The sequence below is a fragment of the Falco cherrug genome, chromosome 3 (assembly GCF_023634085.1).
Source record: "Falco cherrug isolate bFalChe1 chromosome 3, bFalChe1.pri, whole genome shotgun sequence".
NCBI classification, from domain to species: domain Eukaryota; kingdom Metazoa; phylum Chordata; class Aves; order Falconiformes; family Falconidae; genus Falco; species Falco cherrug.
Window position 1 is genome coordinate 9,185,029 of NC_073699.1, and position 20,639 is coordinate 9,205,667.

Genomic DNA, 20,639 nt, shown 5'->3' on the forward strand with positions numbered 1-20,639 from the left:
ACATTTATAAATTTAAATTTTGGATATTCTTTGTGAAGCTGAATTTGGAATACCAGAATTTGTAGTCCTTCCTTTCCCATGGATTTTTCCCTCCATCTTATTTTTCTATTTTGCTGGTTAGGTAACAGTAAATCACCTTTGCCCTGTCCATAAGAACTGATGATCTTGGTAGAAATAGTATTTTTCAGGAGTTTTTTCTATGTTTTTGAAATAGAAGAGGTAGAAAACAAAATGCTAGACACTAAAATTATTCTTATTGATTTCTTTTTTTTTTTCTTTCTTTTTTTTTTTTTTTTTTTTTTTTTTTTTTTGCTGGAGACAAATGTTTTTTACAGAAAAAATATATAGAATGCCCTTATACTTCCAGACAGGAATAAACAGTGGGTGATTAGAAACTTTACTACTTCATTTTATGAAGACCATCTGGAATATTTCTAACTGAGAAAGCCACACAATTGTACCTAAAACAGGTATAACAATCAGATGAACTGCATCTCTGGCTCACAACCCATCTGCCCATTTTCAGTTTTTTCTATATACTGTTTTTTTGGTTTACTAGTATAACAAGAAAAGTATTTAATTCTCATAGTTCTCCTTAGAATGAGCATACCAAGGGTCTTGCAAAATACTGTGGAACATATAGTCTGCACAATGCAAAAATATGGATCAAGAGATTCAAGAGGAAACCTAGTAATGTTCATCCTTTTTGCAAAAAAGATTTTTTTTATTAGTATCACATGAATATGAACAAATTTTTACAGTTTTACAATTCAGGATTTCTGTCTGGAACTAACAAAGTATTGAACAACGCTAATTGTTTTCAAAAGCTCAAAATAATAGTATTGCATTATCAAAATGTTTTTAAATATTTGCTGGTTATATTCCAGATCTATGCACTATATTATATGCCATCCTGAGGTAGAAAATAGTAGTTACTGTTAATGTTGTTATCATCACCAGTGTTACAAGTGGAGAGAAAGGAAATTGTTAGACAATTCAATTCAATGGGAACTTTTAATAGGTTCCAGAAATAGCAGATTTAGGTCAAACTTATTTCTAGACTCTGAATAAGTACTGTAAGCTAATGGTTCCTATTCTTACTTGTGAACACAGCAGCGGTTAGTTGCTATGAAGATAGGAATGACCCTTAAAGTTTGTTTCTTATCATTCCAGTCCCATTATAACACCAGGGGAAAACCCAGATGGTTTAATAGTAGAAAATAATAATTTCTAAGACAATAATAACTTTGGAGGAGAAGCACGCTTCCAAATGGTTTATTTTTCAGTTGTGCATGCTATATGCACCAATGTCCAGATAGCCATTTTCTGAAAACCATTTTTGAATATATAGCATTTTGCAATATAATATGCAGTTGTCAAATTTTGACAAAGAAATGCATTTTCTCATATAAATTTGGTTTCAACAGAAAGACCTGAGCACGCAAATCCTTACAGCTTTTTACAACCTTATCAGTTAATTCTATGATCAGTAGTACCTCTTACTCTCTACAAGTCTTCCTTTTATCATATACATTCTTAATATATCAGAAGGGAGATTATGGCATACTTATTTAGATATCAGCTATCCAAAATCACTGAAGACTAAGAGTCATTTGGGAAACATCTTACCATTATATTTTAATTACATTTCTTTAAGGAAACTCCTAAAGTTTTCACTGCATCTGTGTGTTATATCAAGAAACCTTTCTCAAGCAAAGGAAGTTCCTTCTAATAAAGACTTCCTTCTCTACAGAAGGAACATTGTCTTGGCCTACACTAGCTTAACTATGATGGCAAGTGATTGGTTGGAAACAATTGAAAATAATTGTTTGAAAAGGCTCTGAAATGCATTGCTACCTCTTCCTGCATTGCCCTGCTCTGCAAAATGCAGTGTACTTCCATCTCAATGTGGCAAACCTATGCTCACGCCATTCACATTCCTTGTGAAAATGCACCGATCTTTTTCAACCATTCGTGTCCTGATTGAACAGACACAGCAGCCATTTTGAAAGGCTGTGTAGCTGCTGAGCACATTTTTAAAGGCCCAAGCGATATGCATGTTTCTATGTGATCAACCCTTTAGGAAGAGTTCCATTCCTGGTCCAAGAGATCCAGTATTAAAATGTAGTACTAGACAATCACAGCCCTTTGTTTACTTTTACTTTCTCTTTCCCATTTCTTCTCATAGGTGTAATAAGAACAGCTTTGCCAAATATGGACAGAGAAGTGAAAGAACAATATCAAGTTCTAATCCAAGCCAAGGACATGGGAGGACAGCTGGGAGGACTAGCCGGTACTACCACTGTAAACATTACTCTCACGGATGTCAATGACAACCCACCCAGATTTCCTAAGAGTATGTTGTATTCCAAATGAACTAATTTTCAACTAAGCATGACTGAAAGTGTTAATGTGAAAAATTCTTTAGATAAGGAATTGACACCCAGGAAGAAGAATAGTATACGGTGAAAAAAAAATATAATATACTGCTGTTTTTTTTAAAATAATATAAATCTCTATTTGAAAGTATGAGTTTTGATCGTTTAAGAGGAAATATATCATCATTTCACAGGTCCATCCTGAGCCTGAAAATGTATTTCATTTACACTTCAAAAATTATTTGGGAAATACTGGTTTGTTAAGGGAAGGTGGATCATCCCCTTCAAATGACAAAAGGGTATAACCTGAGACTTCCAGGTACCAAAGATAGACCTGGCTCACGCTAAGCATTGTTATTACGATAATCAGAATGGATTTTTTCACACGTCTTGGCTCAGAAGATTGTATCTGTCCCTGAAAACACTTACAGACTGAAAATAGTGATCATACGCTGACAATTCATAACATTTCATATCGTTAGTTTAAATGAGGCTTTTCAGAAGTATGCTAATTTAAAGTTTCGTAGGCTGAGTATGATTAGCAAGATTGTCACTTACTGCGCTCCTTAAATTTACTGAAGTTTTGTGTATTCTGTAGCTTTGAAATGCAGAAACTAATCAAGCATAAACCGTGACAACTATGCCATAACAATTAGCTGCTAAAAGTTGTTAGTAAGGCAAAATCATGTTAGAACATTCATGTGAATTTGAAGATCATGGTAGCTTTTTACTTTGTGTCTCTTTTCTTGCACGAGTTGTAATCCCATTTATCTATTATAAATGCTCCTTAGGTACCAAACCACACCAGAAAAATTCTGGGGTTTCCTCAGTATGAGAATATATTGCATTTTTGCAGATATGTAAAAATGACCAAGACAAAGATCCATCTGGCCCTGCCTTCTCTCTCTTACACTGACATCTAGAGGGTATGCATAAGAACAGGCCAAATAGTACTATAGAACATTTTCTCAGTTTTTAACAGTTTTTATGCCAGATGGTCGGTGTCTTTGTCTTTAACAACTGTCAATTAATTTTTCTCACAGCAAATTACCCTGTTGCTTTGAAATGTATGTAAAATTACAAAGTCCACATCATCCTATGTTAGTGAGGTACACAGATTAATCATGTATCGCACAACAAACAGCTTCCTCCTTTGTTTTGAATCCATCCCTACATATCAACCTGCATGTCGGCCTCTTTAAAGAATCCAGAAAACATTGCAAAATACAACCATTTTCTAGGAGACTTCTGTTGAGTTTTTTTCAGTATGGGATATTCTCTGTGAGTCCATCAATCCTGCTCCTACTGGTTTGCCCTGTACATGTCAGGCATATTCATCCTTAGCTCCCCCAAACACCATGGAAGTCTCTGGGGAAAAAAATCAGTGTTATATTAGCACCTCCAAGCTTTCTTGTGCCACAACGGTTTAAAGCAAAATATTACATGTCATAATATTTCAGTTATTTTATCCTGCAGGCTCTTGGGCATCTAACAGCTAATCCCAATGATTTGTTACTGTTATGTCTGTTCATTCCACAACTGCTTCTATAGCTAATTTAACCTTCTCATGAGTCCTCCGTAAAGAAGGGTTCCAGCACAGAAAAATTCTCCAGCAATTCTGTGCTGATCACAAAGAAAAAAAATATGTTGTTTTACATTTGTGATCTTATCTTCTCTAAGCACTTCTATATCTCAATTTTGGGTTGGCTTTACACAGTTCTCTCAGGCTTTTGGCTCCAGATGTCTTTAAAAGACAATTATTATCAGCTTGTTTGCCAGAGATTTATTCAAACTCATTTTTTGTCTTTATTGTGGTTTTATAGATAAAGCAGGTTTTATGGTTCTTTCTATTGTCCTCTCTGAGATACAACTTCATTTTTTTGACAGATGTCTTTTTGCTTTTATTAGCTATGTTGTTTACCCTTAAAAAACTTGCTTTTTAATGGGTGTTGTGCATTTTTGTCCCTAGACAGCACCCACAGTGATTTAACTCTTAGCTATCCCATTCAGAATTTCTATAAAAACATCCCTCAGTTTTATTTATTTCCACTTTTTTGAAAATTTATTTTTATTTAACTGAATACAATCATAATTTAATTTTGGTTCTTATTGCTTCTGCACAGATGCTGCGTTTAAACTCATTATGGCTGCTGTAAAGTTTAGAAGAATTAAAGAACCTTTCCTAACTAGCTAGTGTTAATACGGTTCTCTTCCTTAAGTCTTATTTGACTTAGAACTTAATTTAAAAACCATCATTATTCCTCCACTGATAAGGTCTACTTTGCCTTTCCTGTGCATCTTGCTCCTGCCTGCCTTTCTTTTTTTCCCCACAGATTTCGAACATGCCTATTATATTGATATTCTTGTTTAGCATCGGGCATTAAAGCTACCCATAATAGTTCCCATTTTAACCCTTGGCTTTATATTGTTGCTTTTTTATCCTTTTTACTGGACCGTAGTTTGATTCTGTATGATCTACCAGTACTGCATTTCCTACTGGCCTACCATCACCTTTTGAGGCATTCTTCAGAATTCTGGTAACTACACTCTTTATCTGAGCTATATACTTTGGGGGGGGGGGGGATTGTGCATTTTTTTGAATTGAATTTTCCTGAAATTTTCAGCTAGAATCACAACAGTTGTAGAAAATTCTTTTAAACTTTCTGAAGCCTGTTTATCCTATGAACAAAATGAATTCTGCACCTTCTCTATGGGCACCCATGCTTTAGCAAGCACCACTACTTTCCAATAATGGGAATGCCTTCTCCTTACACCTTTTTTCAGCCAGGCATTGAAAGCTTTGCCTTTCCGTCTTTCCTTGTACATAGTAAGACAATTTCAGACTATGCTACTATGGATGTCCTTAACTTCAGCTTTTGCTTGCCAGCCTATATTTCACCCTTAGGATGTCTGTCCAGCTTTACCTTATTTTCTCAGTGCTCACATGGACCTCATTGCGTTGCCTGACATTCTGTCAAAACCCTTGTGAGATGCTCCAGATCTGGAAGCAGATCATCCCAGAGGGTCTCTTTGAACCAACATTCCCACTGTCCTCATCTTCAATGCTTGTTAAACCACCCAGCACTGCAGTCTGCTCCTTCCTTTCAGCTGGAAACCCTGCTGCGGGAAGGGTACCACAGGTGCAAAAGGAAATAATGTAACTGCCTGGAAATTTAAAAACTCAGTGCATTGGCAAGATCCTTGGGTCCAGTGCTCTTTCCCATGTCTGATTTTCAGTTGCATATTTTACTTTCTTTGCTCTTAGGGGCCTTAGTAATTTTCTATTTTATTGTATGCCTTCATCTGTTATGGTGCTACAAAAATACACAAGTCTCACATAACTTCAGACAGTTTTCATGACACAGAGAAATCATGGAATATATCATTCTCTTTGAAGATGATAGTCTTAAGGTCTCATTTAATGCATACACTGTAGTTATGATGTCTTTGCCCAATTGTTGCTATGAAGGAGTGAAAAACCCAAGAGACCAAGCTTGTCCTGTGCTTTGAATGTTAATAGGGTTGAAAACCTTTTCTTTCTATTATATCAAATGTCATAGAAGCTGAATTATAGCAGTGACTCTCAGAAAAACAGAATAGAATAATATTGGGAGCTCATGTTGATATTGAAAATAATAAATATTTTGCATGGCTTACAAGCTAAAATGTCAGTGTGGGGACTCCAGTGTATTGGAACAAGACTGGTCAAGGCAGACAGTTACCTGAAACATCCTTTTTGTTTTGGGGTGAGGTGTGTGGATGTGTGTGTGTATAGGGGTGTGTGGTGTTACCTTACAGGGCAACATATTTATATTATTGTAAACTTAAGGCTTCTGCTTAATCAAAATAGTAAAAGTAAAAATCCTGATCAATGGGGATTTACTTAGCCAGTCCTATTTGATTAAGCAGTATGGGGGATGACATATACTGTACCTGAAATTCACAGACACAAGGCTAATTGCAGCTAAACAAATATGATTGATAGACAAAAAAGTTGAGCCTGGATTTTATTTCTGATATAGTAACTGCATTTTTCAGTTTTCCTCTTTGAAAACATTGCAATGATTCAGAGTAACTACCTACCAAGAAATGGAGGGTTTTTTTGGCTTGACTACCATATCTAAAAGTATACTTGTGCAGAATTTTAGTTTATGTGAAAAATAAGCCTTTAAAATTAGGTCCAGCTTGGTGCCAAGTTCAAGCCTGGCAAGACCTCAAGAACCGTCACTGCTGCTGGAAGTTGAGACCTCCAGTATCACATCACTGGTCAGCAAAGCCAGGAAGTCCAAGTGCAAACTGAAAAAGGGACTGAAGGTCATTGAACACTAACTACTGCAGGGTAAATATTTTTACATCACATAATCAGGACCACAGTTTCCCAAAGGGCTTACACCAAGGATACCGTGCTATAGATTACCCTATCAAATCAGAAGATACTAATTATAACAAAATAAAGTCTAAATTTAATTTCTGAACCCAGGTAAGCTGAAAAAAAATATTTCACAGCAGAAGTGGGAGAATATACATTATTAATACTTGGAAGATGCTACATTTATAAATAATACATTACAAGCTTGCCACAAAAGTGTATTACTGAACACCTTCATCTCATAGAGGGTCCTTTAAGGAGACAGGCAGGTTCGGTTGGGATATCAGCATGCAGTGATGAAAACCACTGACTATCCTGCTGAACATGGAATTTTTTATTTAGAACCTGTGCTTTTGAAGATATTCAGTGGGGAACTCCCACCTTGCATGTCTCATAGTAATGAGGAGTGTAACAAGGGGAAACCTCTAAACATTATATATTTCTGTCAGAGTTGTATGACCTGCAGGTATCTATTGGCCCACATTTCAGAAAGCTGAGACACTTCAGAAAACTGGTATTTTCTGTATAACTAGAAGGAAAAATAAATCTGAATGAATTTATTAGTAGGAATTTATTTTCAAAAGTGTTTTATATATGTCTTGCCCGACTCCATTAGTACACTGACTTTCTGCATTACTGTGCATGTTTCATTGTTAAAGTTAGAACATTTTCATAAATACTAAAATAAATGTTTCATACAAAAGTTTGATTCTTGCCAAAACCAGAAAAAATAAGGTAAAGACTGAAAGGGGAAGTACTTTTCCTATCATAGCAATGATGTTCAAGCAATTAAATGAAAAGTTGGTGTAATACAAAACTATCTTTGAACAGAGAGGAGTGGATAAAAGCTGTTTATCTGTAGGCATGCATCCTGGTTCAGAGGGGAACTGATGGCCTTTCTGTCTCAGCTACTCACATACACAATAGCTGGTTAAGTACAAAGACAGTTCAGCATATCCTCCCTTGAAACTAATGGCCTTAACTCATGAAGCATTAGACCAGTCTGAGCTAACTGCAAGGACAGCTGTGGCTTGTTTCCAACTCTTAAAATAAGCTTCAAGAAAGGATGGATGGGTTATATTTACTTCGGCATTTAAATGACAAAAACCGTATAATTAGTTGGTATAAATTACACTTTATGGAATAAAACCAATTAAGTGGAGTGGTTGATCCATATTTTGTAAGGTTATTGTGCTTCAGTTTTCCTGTCTTTCTTTTGTACACTGATGGCAGAGTGGCTGCAAAAGCAATTTGGAGAAATAAACCCTTATATGCTGAGCAGTAAAGGCACATGTGAATCACTTCAGTCAAAGGAACGCTATGTCTTTTTATTTTAATGTGACATAAATATACTGTTAGAGGATAAAGCCCTGATATAGAAGAAGTACAATAGAATTATAAAAGTTATACCATTTTTATTCTGATATTGGTAAATAAAAGACCATTCTCAAGTGTCTTTTGAAGTCAGAAATAAGTCTGGTTTATTTTTAAGGTGACACACCCTGATTTTACTTTTTTTATTCAAAAGAACTCTTTGGCTAAAGCTATGTTTTATCATATCCTTTCCAACTCATAGGAGAAGTCTATATTTAGGGGAATGATTGAGAATTGTTTTTAATAAAAGAAAAATCAATTAAGGCTTGGACCCAATACTTGAATTCTGAAATTTGTCTGCTTCTGCATGTCCTGTCTTTAAAAAAACCCAGGTCTCTCATGCTCAGAAACCATTACCTCAGAGTTGTTTTGAAACCGCATTTAGAAAGTTCAGATGGGTGTAGAGTCACACCTAGACATCACAAAGGCCATTTTTTTTTTTTTTTTTTTTTGCTGTCATTGGTCTTTCCAGAAGCATCCTAGTGAAATCCTCAAGTTAGTTTGCATAAAAGAGCATGGCAAATTTCCAGGAATGCTAACATGCTTGGAAACAGAAATTAATCTTTCTGGCAACGACACTTTAAATAAGGCAAGGTTGAAGGATCATTCCTAGGACCTTGCATGTCATCTGCCTGTCCATACTGTAGAAGTTTTCAGTTGATTGGATTTGGCTTTCAAAAGTGGCCAGTACAATGCATTTTACATAATGCATTAAACCCTCCACTGGAGACAGCAGAGGAAGCAATAAACTTAAATGGAAGAGCGAACAAAACAGACAATTCAGAAACTGGAAAAAAAATGTCTTTCATCAATGCAATTTCAGGAAATTCAGTGCAAGAAAAAAAGAGCCTTTTTTTTTTTTTTTCCTCTTAGTTATATAACCTTTGCATGCTACTTGAATGATCTGTTATCTGGATGGTCTATTATATAGATCTATCGTCTATTTCACAATTATAATATTAGAAATAGAGTTGAGTATTATTACTTTTTAGACAGCATCTTTTTTCAGTGATTATTTATTGGTTCATAGCATATTTTAATAGGTTACTTTAAAGTACTGAGATCTGTAGAAATATTTTGAAAGAAAAGACCACCGACTGCTGAACTTAGAATGGCCTGTCTATAAATACTTATGAACACACTCTCTGTAGATAGAAAATTCTTATGTTTATTTATTTATATATTCTGGGAAGCTTAGTACATTACAGAAATTGCAAATGCACAATTTAGCATAGGGTTTACTATATAAAAGCAGGTCAATTTTGTTCACTTGGTAAACTAATGTGACTGATTTGATTCATGAGGCTTTGAACCAGTCATGCTCAGATTTTATTGCAAAATTGGGTTCATATGCAAAGTGCAAGTAAAAGGTCTTCTGGTCCATGTGAGATAAAAATAAAAACCTTTTAACACACTGCTTTGGATGAGTGGCCTATGAGAGAAGTTCCTCAGATAACGGTATCTGCTTTTAAAGATTTCAGAAGTATATAATGCAGATCCCACCCAGCAGTAAATCAGGCATTTAGAGAAAAGGATTGTGTGATTACAAAATTATTGTCTTCACTAGTCTAAAGATTAAAACAAAAAAGTTTCGATTAAAAAAAATGAGGAAGATTTATTCCCTCCCTACTTACTTGGGATTAAGGTTCAGAGCTCCGATATGTCTAATTAAATATTTTAACAAGTCTGCCCAGCTTTCTGGGAGGTTATTCTACCTAGTGCAGTTTAGATAGGGAAATATGGCTTCTCTTGTTTCTGCTGTTGAAAGTTGTGCTTTGTATATAGCACTTGCATCTTCATTGGCTCTTGGAATGAAAATGACTGCATCTTTCATTGATTAAAGAATTTTCCTGGCAGACAAGAGGCCTTAATTCAGTTCCGGCAACTAATTACTTATTTCATACCAAATGGGAGATATTTACACAGGACAGGTGGACAGATTCATAGCAGACAAGCCTGCAGGCTGTGATTAGGAGGGACACCATGTCAGAGCTTGCTTTCAGTCATAAAGGGAAGAAGGTTACATCCTAGTCTTACACACTTTTTAGTTTTTCTAACTACTGTGCCATATGACATAAAGGGGAAACAAAAGCACCAGCCTGGTTTTGTAAACCAAGCTTAAATCTTTTAACATCAGAAAATCAGTGAGTCTAATTTCCATTTACCTGTGAGTTTTGGGTAAACTAAAACTTTATTTTTTAATTGAACATATATTTTAACCAACCATTTCAAGGAGTTATGGAAGACAGGAACACAAACACTCCAGAAACAGGTCCATGCAATTGTAAGCCAATCATGAATCCAGCAGCCATGAAGAGCTCATTATAATTCTGGATTTTAATACCAGTAAGTCACTTAACTACAGCTTTAACAACAGCAATACAATAGTCAAATCAGTAAGGGAAGAAATACTAACAGACCAGCATTTGCACAGTGCTCTTACAGGAATTAGAGGAGGAGTTAGGGTAACCTCTTTAATCCAGGTTCCTTCCAAGTCTCCACACCTCTGTACTGTCTGCATCTCTCACCCTCCTCTGGCTTTCTATTTCCCCCTCACCCTGTCTACCTTTACATTTAACATGCACTCTTGTCTCCTTTCTCCTGAAAGAGACACAAATTTATCCCTGATCTCATTTTCATCTTATAACTACTGTGCAGCCATCTCCTCCTGCTCCCCAAGTGTTTGGGTTTTTTTCTCTGCCATAACACTGCTAAACCAACACCATCCTTTGCTGGGTCACTTTCAGCTCTGAGTCTCCTGACATTTGTGCTATAATGAGATTATGAGTCTTCACCATCCCAGATAAGCTTTTTATAGTTCCATCTTGTTTGGTTTGGCCACTGCACTGTCGTACAGCTCAGTGACCCTTGCCTGCTGTTTCTATTCAACCCACCTGTATTAGCTACATATTTGACAGTTATTCATAAAAAACCTCAGTTCTTTTTTTTTTTTTTCCCCTACACCTCCACTTAACCAGTGTAGTTGTAAACATTTTTACATAGACTAAAAGAAGGTATAAAATGGCTCATTATATTTTCCTTTGAAGACTTAAAGAATGACATGAGAGTGTCAGGGAAAGTCCCTGGACATTTCGGTCATCAGTATTGTTAGCCTGAGCACAGGCACTGGGCACAGTTTTGACCAACACCAAGTAAAGCTTTCTTAGACAAATTCAGGGCATTTGGGGAAATTAGTGCAGATCAGGAACTATTCTCAGCAGTTACATTCCATGAAGCTGACCTATTTTGGTGTGGGTAAAGGAATTTAATAACATGGAAATAGGCCACTCTGTACTGGGTAGCTTCTGGGCTGGCACATGAAATTTCTTTGAACACTTGTAACTTTTTGAGCCTATGCTTTCCAATCCAGGCCACGCAGCCCATCTTGGGTCACAGCACCTGACAATTAAGTAGGCTTCTGTTACTGTTTGTGTGTGTGCAACATAAAGGAGTTAACATAAAAACCTACATTGATACAGATTTCTTACACTTAACCAACTTTCTCTTACTTCTTGCTTATTCCTTTCCATGTAAGAATTCTTCAGGCACTTTCAGTGAGATCTGATTTGCCCCCAAAAGTGGAGGCAGTCTTAGTAAAAGCTCCCTAGAAACTTCTTTTTCTTTGGTAGTTGTCACTGTTGCATGATCTTGATCATGCAGCATTTTGAAGAGTGAAACATTTGATTCAGACTGAACAATGACACAAAAGCCAACTAAAGCATCGTATTTTGAAAAGGGGGGGGGGGGGGAGGGGGGGGAGAACAAAAAAACCCCCCAAACCACCCACACCACCAAAAACCTGAGAAATAAACGGGAGGGCGAAATATTCAGTTGCCAGAGATTCTCAGATACGCTACACTTATATTGTTGGGTTTTTTTTAACTTTCTCAAGAATGCATAACTAGCAAAGGCTAGCTTAGAAGAAAGGACTGTTTAGAGTACTGGTTGAATGGAACAAAAAACTTCTTTAAAGCTCTAAACTGAGAAAGATTGGACCCTCAACTGCAAAGCAGAGCATGAAAACCAATATAGCTATTTCTTGGTACTACTCTATAACCAGTGAAAATACAGGTAATTTGTATTTTACAGATCGCTTGGTAAAATGTAATGCTCTGATTGCACAGTAAGCAATAGTCCAGGAAATACAAATGAGCACAATAGTGGTTAGAAGTTAAATATTATCTATTGGTCATGAAATCCTGTTGTTAGTCTGCACTTATCCAATTCATTAGCCCCGTTTCATGAGGTTTAAGTGGTAACTGATCATTAACAGTAAGATTTATAGGTCAATTATTTTTAAACACATCATTATCATCATAGTAGATTATTATCATTAATAATTGTACTTTACATCTGCTACCTTCTGTATAGAAGGTGTAAACAAATACAGTTCATAGAAATTCAACAACCTTTGGCAGGAATCATGACATTCATTCCACCCCAATGTGTTTTCTGTGGGGAGCGATGAAGAAATTATGCATTCAAAACGCAGAGAGTATTTAGACTGGATGCATAACATTATCCACGGTAACCTTGGGATGGCTGAAAAGCACCATGCATCTCCACCCACTCTCTGAACCTGAAGAGTGGCTAGGGCTACGGATTTAACAGCATGGGGTTGCCTTGCAATGCCTTGAGAATTGGTTGCAAAGTAACTCACAGACTACAGCGTCACTTGCTGCATCACTATAATTTCTGGCAGCATCTGCCTTTTTCCTCAAGGCCTTCTGTCCAAATAAGAAATGAACACAGCCGTTCTGCTTCTGACCGTGGTGGGCTTGCTTTCTGAAAGGTGTAGAGGCTACTGTGCAACATGCAATGAAACAGACCATAAGTAATTATCTAATTATAATCACAATAGTTTAGGCTCATCATTTTCAGAAATACCTAATAACCACAGTTGTAGTTAGATTTTCAGGAGTGCCCCACTCCTTCCAAGATCATTAACTGGGATGCTCAAAACAATGCTTGTGACAATCCCAAAGTTCCTACTGACAGCCCTAGAAGCTGCAGATACTGAGCAGTTTTGAAACTGCTTTCCCTTTAGTCCAAAACACATGTAGTTGAATTTTTTTAGAGCAAGTTACAAAAATAAAAATAAAATAGTAGAAATATCCTAGAGGAACTCTTTCAAGTTTTCTCTTGAATACATGACAATTATATTTTTTCTCAGTGGCTTCCATAACAAATTTGTTGATCTTATAAAAGTGATTGCCAACACTCTCAAGAGAAGGATCTATAATAAAGGAGTCACTACCCACAGATTTCCTTGCAGAAGCAGCAGTATTTATATAGAGATCTCACTTTAAACACTTAAATTGGAAGTCATAAAAATCACTTTTGCTAAGTTGATCATACTTGTTGTAAAGTATGTAAAAGACTACAAATGTGAGGCCAATTGCCATCTTATTGTATCATTATTTTTTGGTCTATATCACACACTAATTCTCAAGTATTTTAAGGAAACTGCATACAGTAAACCAATACTGAAAACAAAGAACACCCAACTATTAGGCACTTACACTTGATGATTATTTCACATTTTTATATTTCAAAATAATATTCTGCTTCAGACTGTGCTAACATGGTGAAAAAAGAAGTAATATATATTTTAGGGAAAACCATTTACATAAAATCTACCCAATAAGCATGTGAAAATCAAAGCTTCACAGGGAGTCTTCTAAGTAATATGGATTCGAGCATGTTTTGTTTAGGTGATTTTAGATGTGCAACTTGGGTGTGACTTGGAGGACTAAAGATAGGGACCTTATTTCTTTAGTCGATGGAGAGAAAAATGATTCTTCCAGTACAGGTGATTTAGAGCACTTGGCTTAGATCCTGAAGTAAATGGTTTGACCACATTTTTAAGAGTGAATGAATTGTAGTAAGATTGTGTTATTATCTTTTGTGCCAGAGTAATAAAGAATATATGAGAAAGCTCCCGCAAGGTATTTAAGAAGCAGAGATGTTAAGCAGAGCATTACAAACTCTGTGTCCCATCCTTGGCAATATACTTTTTATCATGTTCACATTTCACATATATCATGGAATTTAAATTTTATAGAGGGAATAAGTGTATTGATTTATTTCATGGTGACGGTGTGATCATTAAAATATTACCAATAGACCTACCTGACAAATGAATATTACATGCTGCCTGAGATTCTGAAAAAGGAAAGACAGTTTATCCTGAAAACTATTCTTTTTCTATCCATAAAGCATGCTACACCTTGATAATTCTTTATAACCACTATATATATCTTACATAAAAACATTTGATTCAAGCTTTTAGACTATAACCCAAAATAATTAGTTTTCTCATTGTATTTTGACTTTTTTTACTGCCTTCTTTTGTTTGGGAATAATTTCTTAATCAGTAGACTGTGTATTAGCAGAACAGTTCTTTGTTAGTCATGATACATAATGAAACTGATCATCTAGAACTGGTTTTCCACACAAGCCCTCAGAGATCCAGGAAGCACGTTGTAGAACACATGAATACATTCACAGATCAGGCTTTGCACAGGTGACCATATAGCAAGGCCAATGGAAGGGGAAGTGATAATGGTGGGGTCTTTCCTACACAGTAATATTTGCATAATTAAAACAGTTACTCAGGAAATCGATTTGGTCTCCTCAGCTTGTCAGAAATCAGCTCCATATTGGCTAGAAGAAACCCTTAATTATAATAATGAAGATTTCTAGAAAAAAAACCCATTTTCTTCCCCTTCTAGTAAAACTGTGCTACCATACAAAAGAAAGTTTAAGATCCTTCGAAGATTTAAGAGTTATTCTTGCCTAGGTATTTGGACACACACATATGAGTGTCTGTGGCTTCAAACAACTGCTCCTAGATTTCTACGCTGAGTGAGCTGTTAAACAGAATATTCTCTCGTCTTTGCTACACCCAGCACTCTTTGGAGACAGAAGCATTGGGTCTGAATATCTTCCGATGAGAAAATGAACTGGCATTTCCCATTTCCTGAACTCTTGCTCCAACAAGGAGGGTATTATGCTCTGGGGAATTAGTTTCTGGCATGCAAGTGGGAGGTTTATTTTTAGAAAGCTTTGTGACAACTTATCAGTAGAAAAAACAGCAAATGGTTAAACTGATTTTTTTCGGTATACAAAAATTACACCAGGTATGATGAACTTTTTTTTTTTCAGGAAAAAAGAGGACAGCCTCAAAACCCCAGTCTGCTAGTTCACCTGAGGTCCTCATAGACTCAGTAGCTGCCAGATCTGGGGAACCTCCATCATGTGGATCACCCTAGACTTCAGCAAGATCAGACCCAGAATGGGTTTTGCTTCTGTTCATTTTCCCTTGAAGAACTGGGAACCCTTGGACATCCAGGATCTCTTCAGTCTGGAGAGATGCAGCTCTTGCTAGGAGTGGACCAGGATCCACAGCAGAGAACTGGGAACTTTAAGAATGGTTATGTTGTTGTTGTTATCTAATAAGGCCATAAACCCTAACTCAGAGCAGTAGGTTTGAGGATGGAAGAAGCCTTGCCATAACTGAAATTTTACCAGCCTATGCCAGATCATGCATGAAACTGCATGAAAGAATGTTCTGGTCTGGGAAGACCCTAGCCAGGAAGATTCTTTGTTATACCCAGAGTGAGATTAAGACACAAACAAGGTTAAATGCCGCTGATCAAGCAAATTTATCGTGTGCTTATGTAAACAAAACATTCACATGTTGTGGTAAGAAAATAGCGTTAGGAAAGAGGGAAAGATAGGAAAGAAGGAAATCTAGCAAGCAGTTGGGATAGAGTTGCAAGAGATGGTCACCACCATGGATGCAGCAGCGTCCTGTTGGTCTGTAGTCTCTATTCACATCAGTGGCAGGGGTCTCAGGATCACCACTTGTTGTTTGGTGACACAGTCTTTTATAGGGAGTTCAAGGGGGTCATTTCCCAGACAAGGGCACGTACCACATTCCTCCGTGGGGCACAAACGATTACTGCATGGGTAGGTGTGATTGTCCATCTCCAGGCACATCCCTCAAAGCAGCGGCATGGCTCTTTCCTTGACCCTGGCCAAAAACTGATGTCAGGCAGCTGTTGGCTCCTTACCTGTTCACAATTGTTAAGTTTTGCAGGAGCTCAGCTAACAAGCTTTGAGACAGTCAGTTTGAGATGTGATCTGTCACAAAGAACAAGGTGACAAAGCTCATCTGGCCTCTTCTCTACAGGGGAAGAGCCCCCTGCAAGTTCCAGCCCCCTGCAGGTCAGAGCCACAGCTAGGAGATGCACAAATGTATCTCTCTGCTATGCTAAATAACATCTTCCCAGCTTTAGGAGCATGTACATCACATGCCACTAATTATTAGGCTGATTAGCTGTAGCTCATCGTAGTGGGTTTGCATGGCAAGGTTTTGGTGGCAGGGGAACTACAAGGGTGGCTTCTGTAAGAAGATGGCAGAAGCTTCCCCCATGTTCAAGGGAGCCAATGCCAGCCGGCTGCAAAAGGGACCCACTGCAGGGCAAGGCTGAGCCCAGCAGCAGCAGTGGTAGTGCCTCTGTGGCAGCACATTAAGAAGGGTTCCACTGCGCAACAATTGCCCCAGGAGAGAGGCGTGAGACTATGTGAGAGCAGAAACTCTGCAGACCCCCAGGTCAGTGCAGACGGAGGGCAGGGGCTGCTCCAGGCACCAGAGCAGAGATTCCCCTGCAGCCCATGGTGAAGCCCATGGTGAGGCAGGCTGTGCCCCTGCAGCCCATGGAGGGTAACGGTGGAGCAGATACCCACCTGCAGCCTGGGGAGGACCCCACACCAGAGCAGGTGGATGCCTGGGGGATGCTGTGATCCGAGGGATGCCCAGGCTGGAGCAGATTTGCTGGCAGGCCCTGTGACCCTGTGGGTGACCCATGCTGGAGCAGGCTGTTCCTGAAGGACTGCACCCTGTGGGAGGGACACACATTGAAGCAGTGTGGGGAAAACTGCCGCCCATGGGAAGGACTCATGTTGGAAGACTTAATGGAGTGTTGTCTCTCATGGGAGGCATCCCACACTGGAGCAGGGGAAGAGTGTGGGGAGGAAGGAGAGTCAGTAACATGTGATGAACTGACCATAACCCCTATTCCCATGCACTACTCGGTGGGAGAAGATAGAGAAATGGGGAATTAAGTTAAGCCCGGGAAGAAGGGAGGGAATGGGGGGAGGTGTTTTTCTGATTTGAATGGTAATAAATTAAACTAATTTCCCCAAGTCAAGTCTGTTTTGACTGTGATGGTAATTGCTGAATGATCTCCCTGTCCTTATCTTGGCCCATGAGCCTCCTGTTATATTCTCTCTCCCTTGTCTGGTTGAGGAGGGCAGTGATCGAGCAGCTTTGGTGGGCACCTGGCAGTCAGCCAGCATCAAACCACCACACTGATGTAACAGGTTTAGTACACTATCCGCTTGTATTTACAGCATCCTTTCTTTTGCCTGTTACACTATTGTTAAAACACCAATGAGTGAATATGAACAGTTGTCTTTAGATTCTTCCTAAACAGACAGAAATCAGTGCCCTTATGACCTGGCCAGGATAAAAAACTGAAATGCCTTGTTAATTTAAGCCAACAAGAATATTATAATATACATAATCTGATTATTTTTTCCCTGAGTAAGAATTAAAGATTTAGATCCAAAAGAAAGAAATTATTTTATTTCAGTGTTGTTTCCTGTAAGATTCATGCTGCTATGATTATCTGCAATGCAATACTTCAGCAGTTGCCAAAGACAAGTGAAAAAAATATAGACAAAAAAAAAGCAGGAGAAGGTAATCTTGCATACACACAGTACATGTATGGTGAAATTATAAAAAAAAACAACCCTCAAACAGCATTTACATCTGTTTGGTTGAAGGCCATTATGCATTTAGCTTGTCCTTAGATGCTAACATGGATTATTTCTTGCTGATCGTTTTGCTGATGACATGTAATGGTGCTTTTCATTTCTTACTCTTACCAGAATTGAAAACCTTTTTGTTAAATGATGGTGTACCTGTAAACTGCAGGTATGGAGAAACAAAAAAACCCAACCCAAACCAAAAACAAAACAAGAAAAAAAAAACCTTTCTAAGGACAGATCAAACCCCAGAACAGCTTTTGAGCCTTCAGAACTAAAACTAATCTAATCACGTCAAAAGAACTGTAAGTGTGTGCTGAATTTCAGTCAAAATGACTGATTACCTGTCACTCAGCTCTGATTTCTTCCCACTATGCACTTTGGAACCATCTTTGGTTTAGAAACTCAGAGGCAGATTGTATGTGTTGTTAGCTTGCCTCTAACTACATTTTCCTGAATGCTTTTGGGCTGAGTAATAAGCCCTATCAGTCATTGCAGCCTAAAATCTTCAATAGCATCATCACTCGTTTATTTGTATCATTCTCATTGATGCTGCTCGATCTGAAACTCTGAAGAAATTTCACACCTTGAATCACAGAGGCGCTACACAGGCTTTGTAAGGGAATGCCTGAATGCTTATGCTGAGATACATAATCACTGGGCTTTCTCTAATTTTGGATTCTGGGTTGAATTTTAAGTGTAATTTAAGTGCAAAATGTTGCATAAGTTAAACAGGTCAACTGGCATATGACTTTTGGCCTTAAAAACACTTTTTTTTTTTTCTTCTTAAAATTGCTTGTACAACAGAGCAAAAAGTCTTGATCAGGCAATATGCATTGCTACTATCTTTCCTATATGTGAAAATATTCTGACTTGCATGCAATATACATGACTGAAATCATCAAAAGGATAACTAGTTGCAGAGTCCAGTTTCATGGTGCAGTCTGAGGGATGTAAGGGCTTGCTCCTTTGGTACGTCTGTATCACTCATCCTCTATAAAGGACAGCATCAAACGTAGAAAACATATTTTAAAAAGATTTATGCAAGTAGATTTTTGTAGGCAGAGAAGTCACATGAGACAATCTACAGAATTTGACAGAACTGTTTGAGTAGCATAACCAGCTGCTGCATAACGTTGGCTGAGCTGCTTGTTCCATCATTCCTAGAAGCTGCAGAGAACAAGGTTTTCAGGACCTTTGGGAGTAAAAGGCTATTACTCAGGCCTGTTTCAATATACCTCTATAGCAAATGGAGGTAGTAGTGTACACAGGCGAAATGGACAATAAAAACTGAATAATGCTAAACTGTCACAGCAAGTCTAGGGCAAGAACTAATGTCTTCTAGAGACAGAAAAATAAAAATCTACAAAACTGTCCTTTTGTTATATTTCATATGCAGCATTCATGTGATCATTTCAAATGTCCTCTGTACAAAGACAGGGAAAAAATAAGTTTTTCATGCTATACATTATATTCTCTTTAAGTTTTTCCCTGAGGTGGCAACAATACACTTTATTTGTTTTCATTTATTTTATTCTGAAAGTATGTTGTCGCAGTAGCACCATTAACAGCTTCCATATGCTGTGAAAATAATATTACAGGAGGACAATGGCAGTGTAATTACATACTACATCTTCAGAGATCTAACTCTGGCAGAGTTGACGATTACTTCAGAGTTTCAAATTAATCTGGATAACCCCATCTTTATTGCTGTTGAATTTCTGGAAGTGATGAAATGCCAAGTCATTGAAAATAACTGATAAAAGCCTAAACAATCTGAAACGAGTAATGCCATGTTTCTTTGACTTCATCTAAGTCCCATGTGCTTTACAGCCAGGTGTAATATTTTATAGAGAAATGTTTGTTTTAATGGATCTGAGTGCTCTTCAGTTCACTAAGAACAGATCAACTAGGCGAAAGAAAAAAAAAAGGAAAAATCCATTATCATATGCTCTTACATTTTATGTTTGCCAAAATTGTGGCTGTAAAGAGCAAACAGTGCAGCAATGATTTCTGTCATCCAATCTAAGTGTCTGTAAAAGATCTGGGCATCAGGGCTAGAACTGTGATGTGGAAATATAATATAAGATTCAAGTGTAGGCAAAGCCCTTTTAGATCCTTTTACTTCCACCTCTTCTGAATAACTTGCACAGCAGAGACCCAGCAATACACACGTTTGTGACATTAAATAATAGGAGGATTTGTGACTCTTCTGCATACCATGTTAAAATTTTATTTTTTTACTCATTCATTGAAGTATAACTAAGAAATAGCTGAGACTGCTATTGTCTTGCTGATACTTTGTGTCATAATGCTCCTTTCCAGCTGTTAAAGCAAAAGGTTCCTTTAGTACATTCCCTTGAAAAAAGAAGGAAATTTTCCTTTATTATGTTGTGTTGGAAGAAAGTGAAGTGATAATTGCACAACTTTTAGGTAGCTCACTCAATGATTACTACAAAGCTACACACGGTAATGTCCAAATGTGGATGCTGTCACAAACACACTTTACTTACAGGGATTTTCTCAAACAATTAAAGCAAGTTTTGCCTTCAGGTATACTTTGCATACTGATAGAGAGAGAAAGCAGGCAAAACACATTTTTTTCAGAGGCATTCAAACAGACAATTCTATAGGTACCATAGCCCAAACTACTAGCTCACAAAAACAGTAGTTTTGCTCCT

The 20,639-nt window shown here is 37.5% G+C and overlaps 1 protein-coding gene across 4 annotated transcripts in view; it reads left to right on the forward strand.

The window, feature by feature from the left end:
- CDH12 (cadherin 12) overlaps nt 1-20,639 on the forward strand; it is a 220,714-nt gene that overhangs the window by 148,505 nt on the left and 51,570 nt on the right. For all 4 annotated transcript variants that reach the window (XM_055706192.1, XM_005444481.4, XM_027813008.2 and 1 more), the window contains one exon: nt 2,189-2,356. In XM_055706192.1, the coding sequence (XP_055562167.1) occupies nt 2,189-2,356 (168 nt within the window). The remainder of the gene's footprint in view (nt 1-2,188; nt 2,357-20,639) is intronic.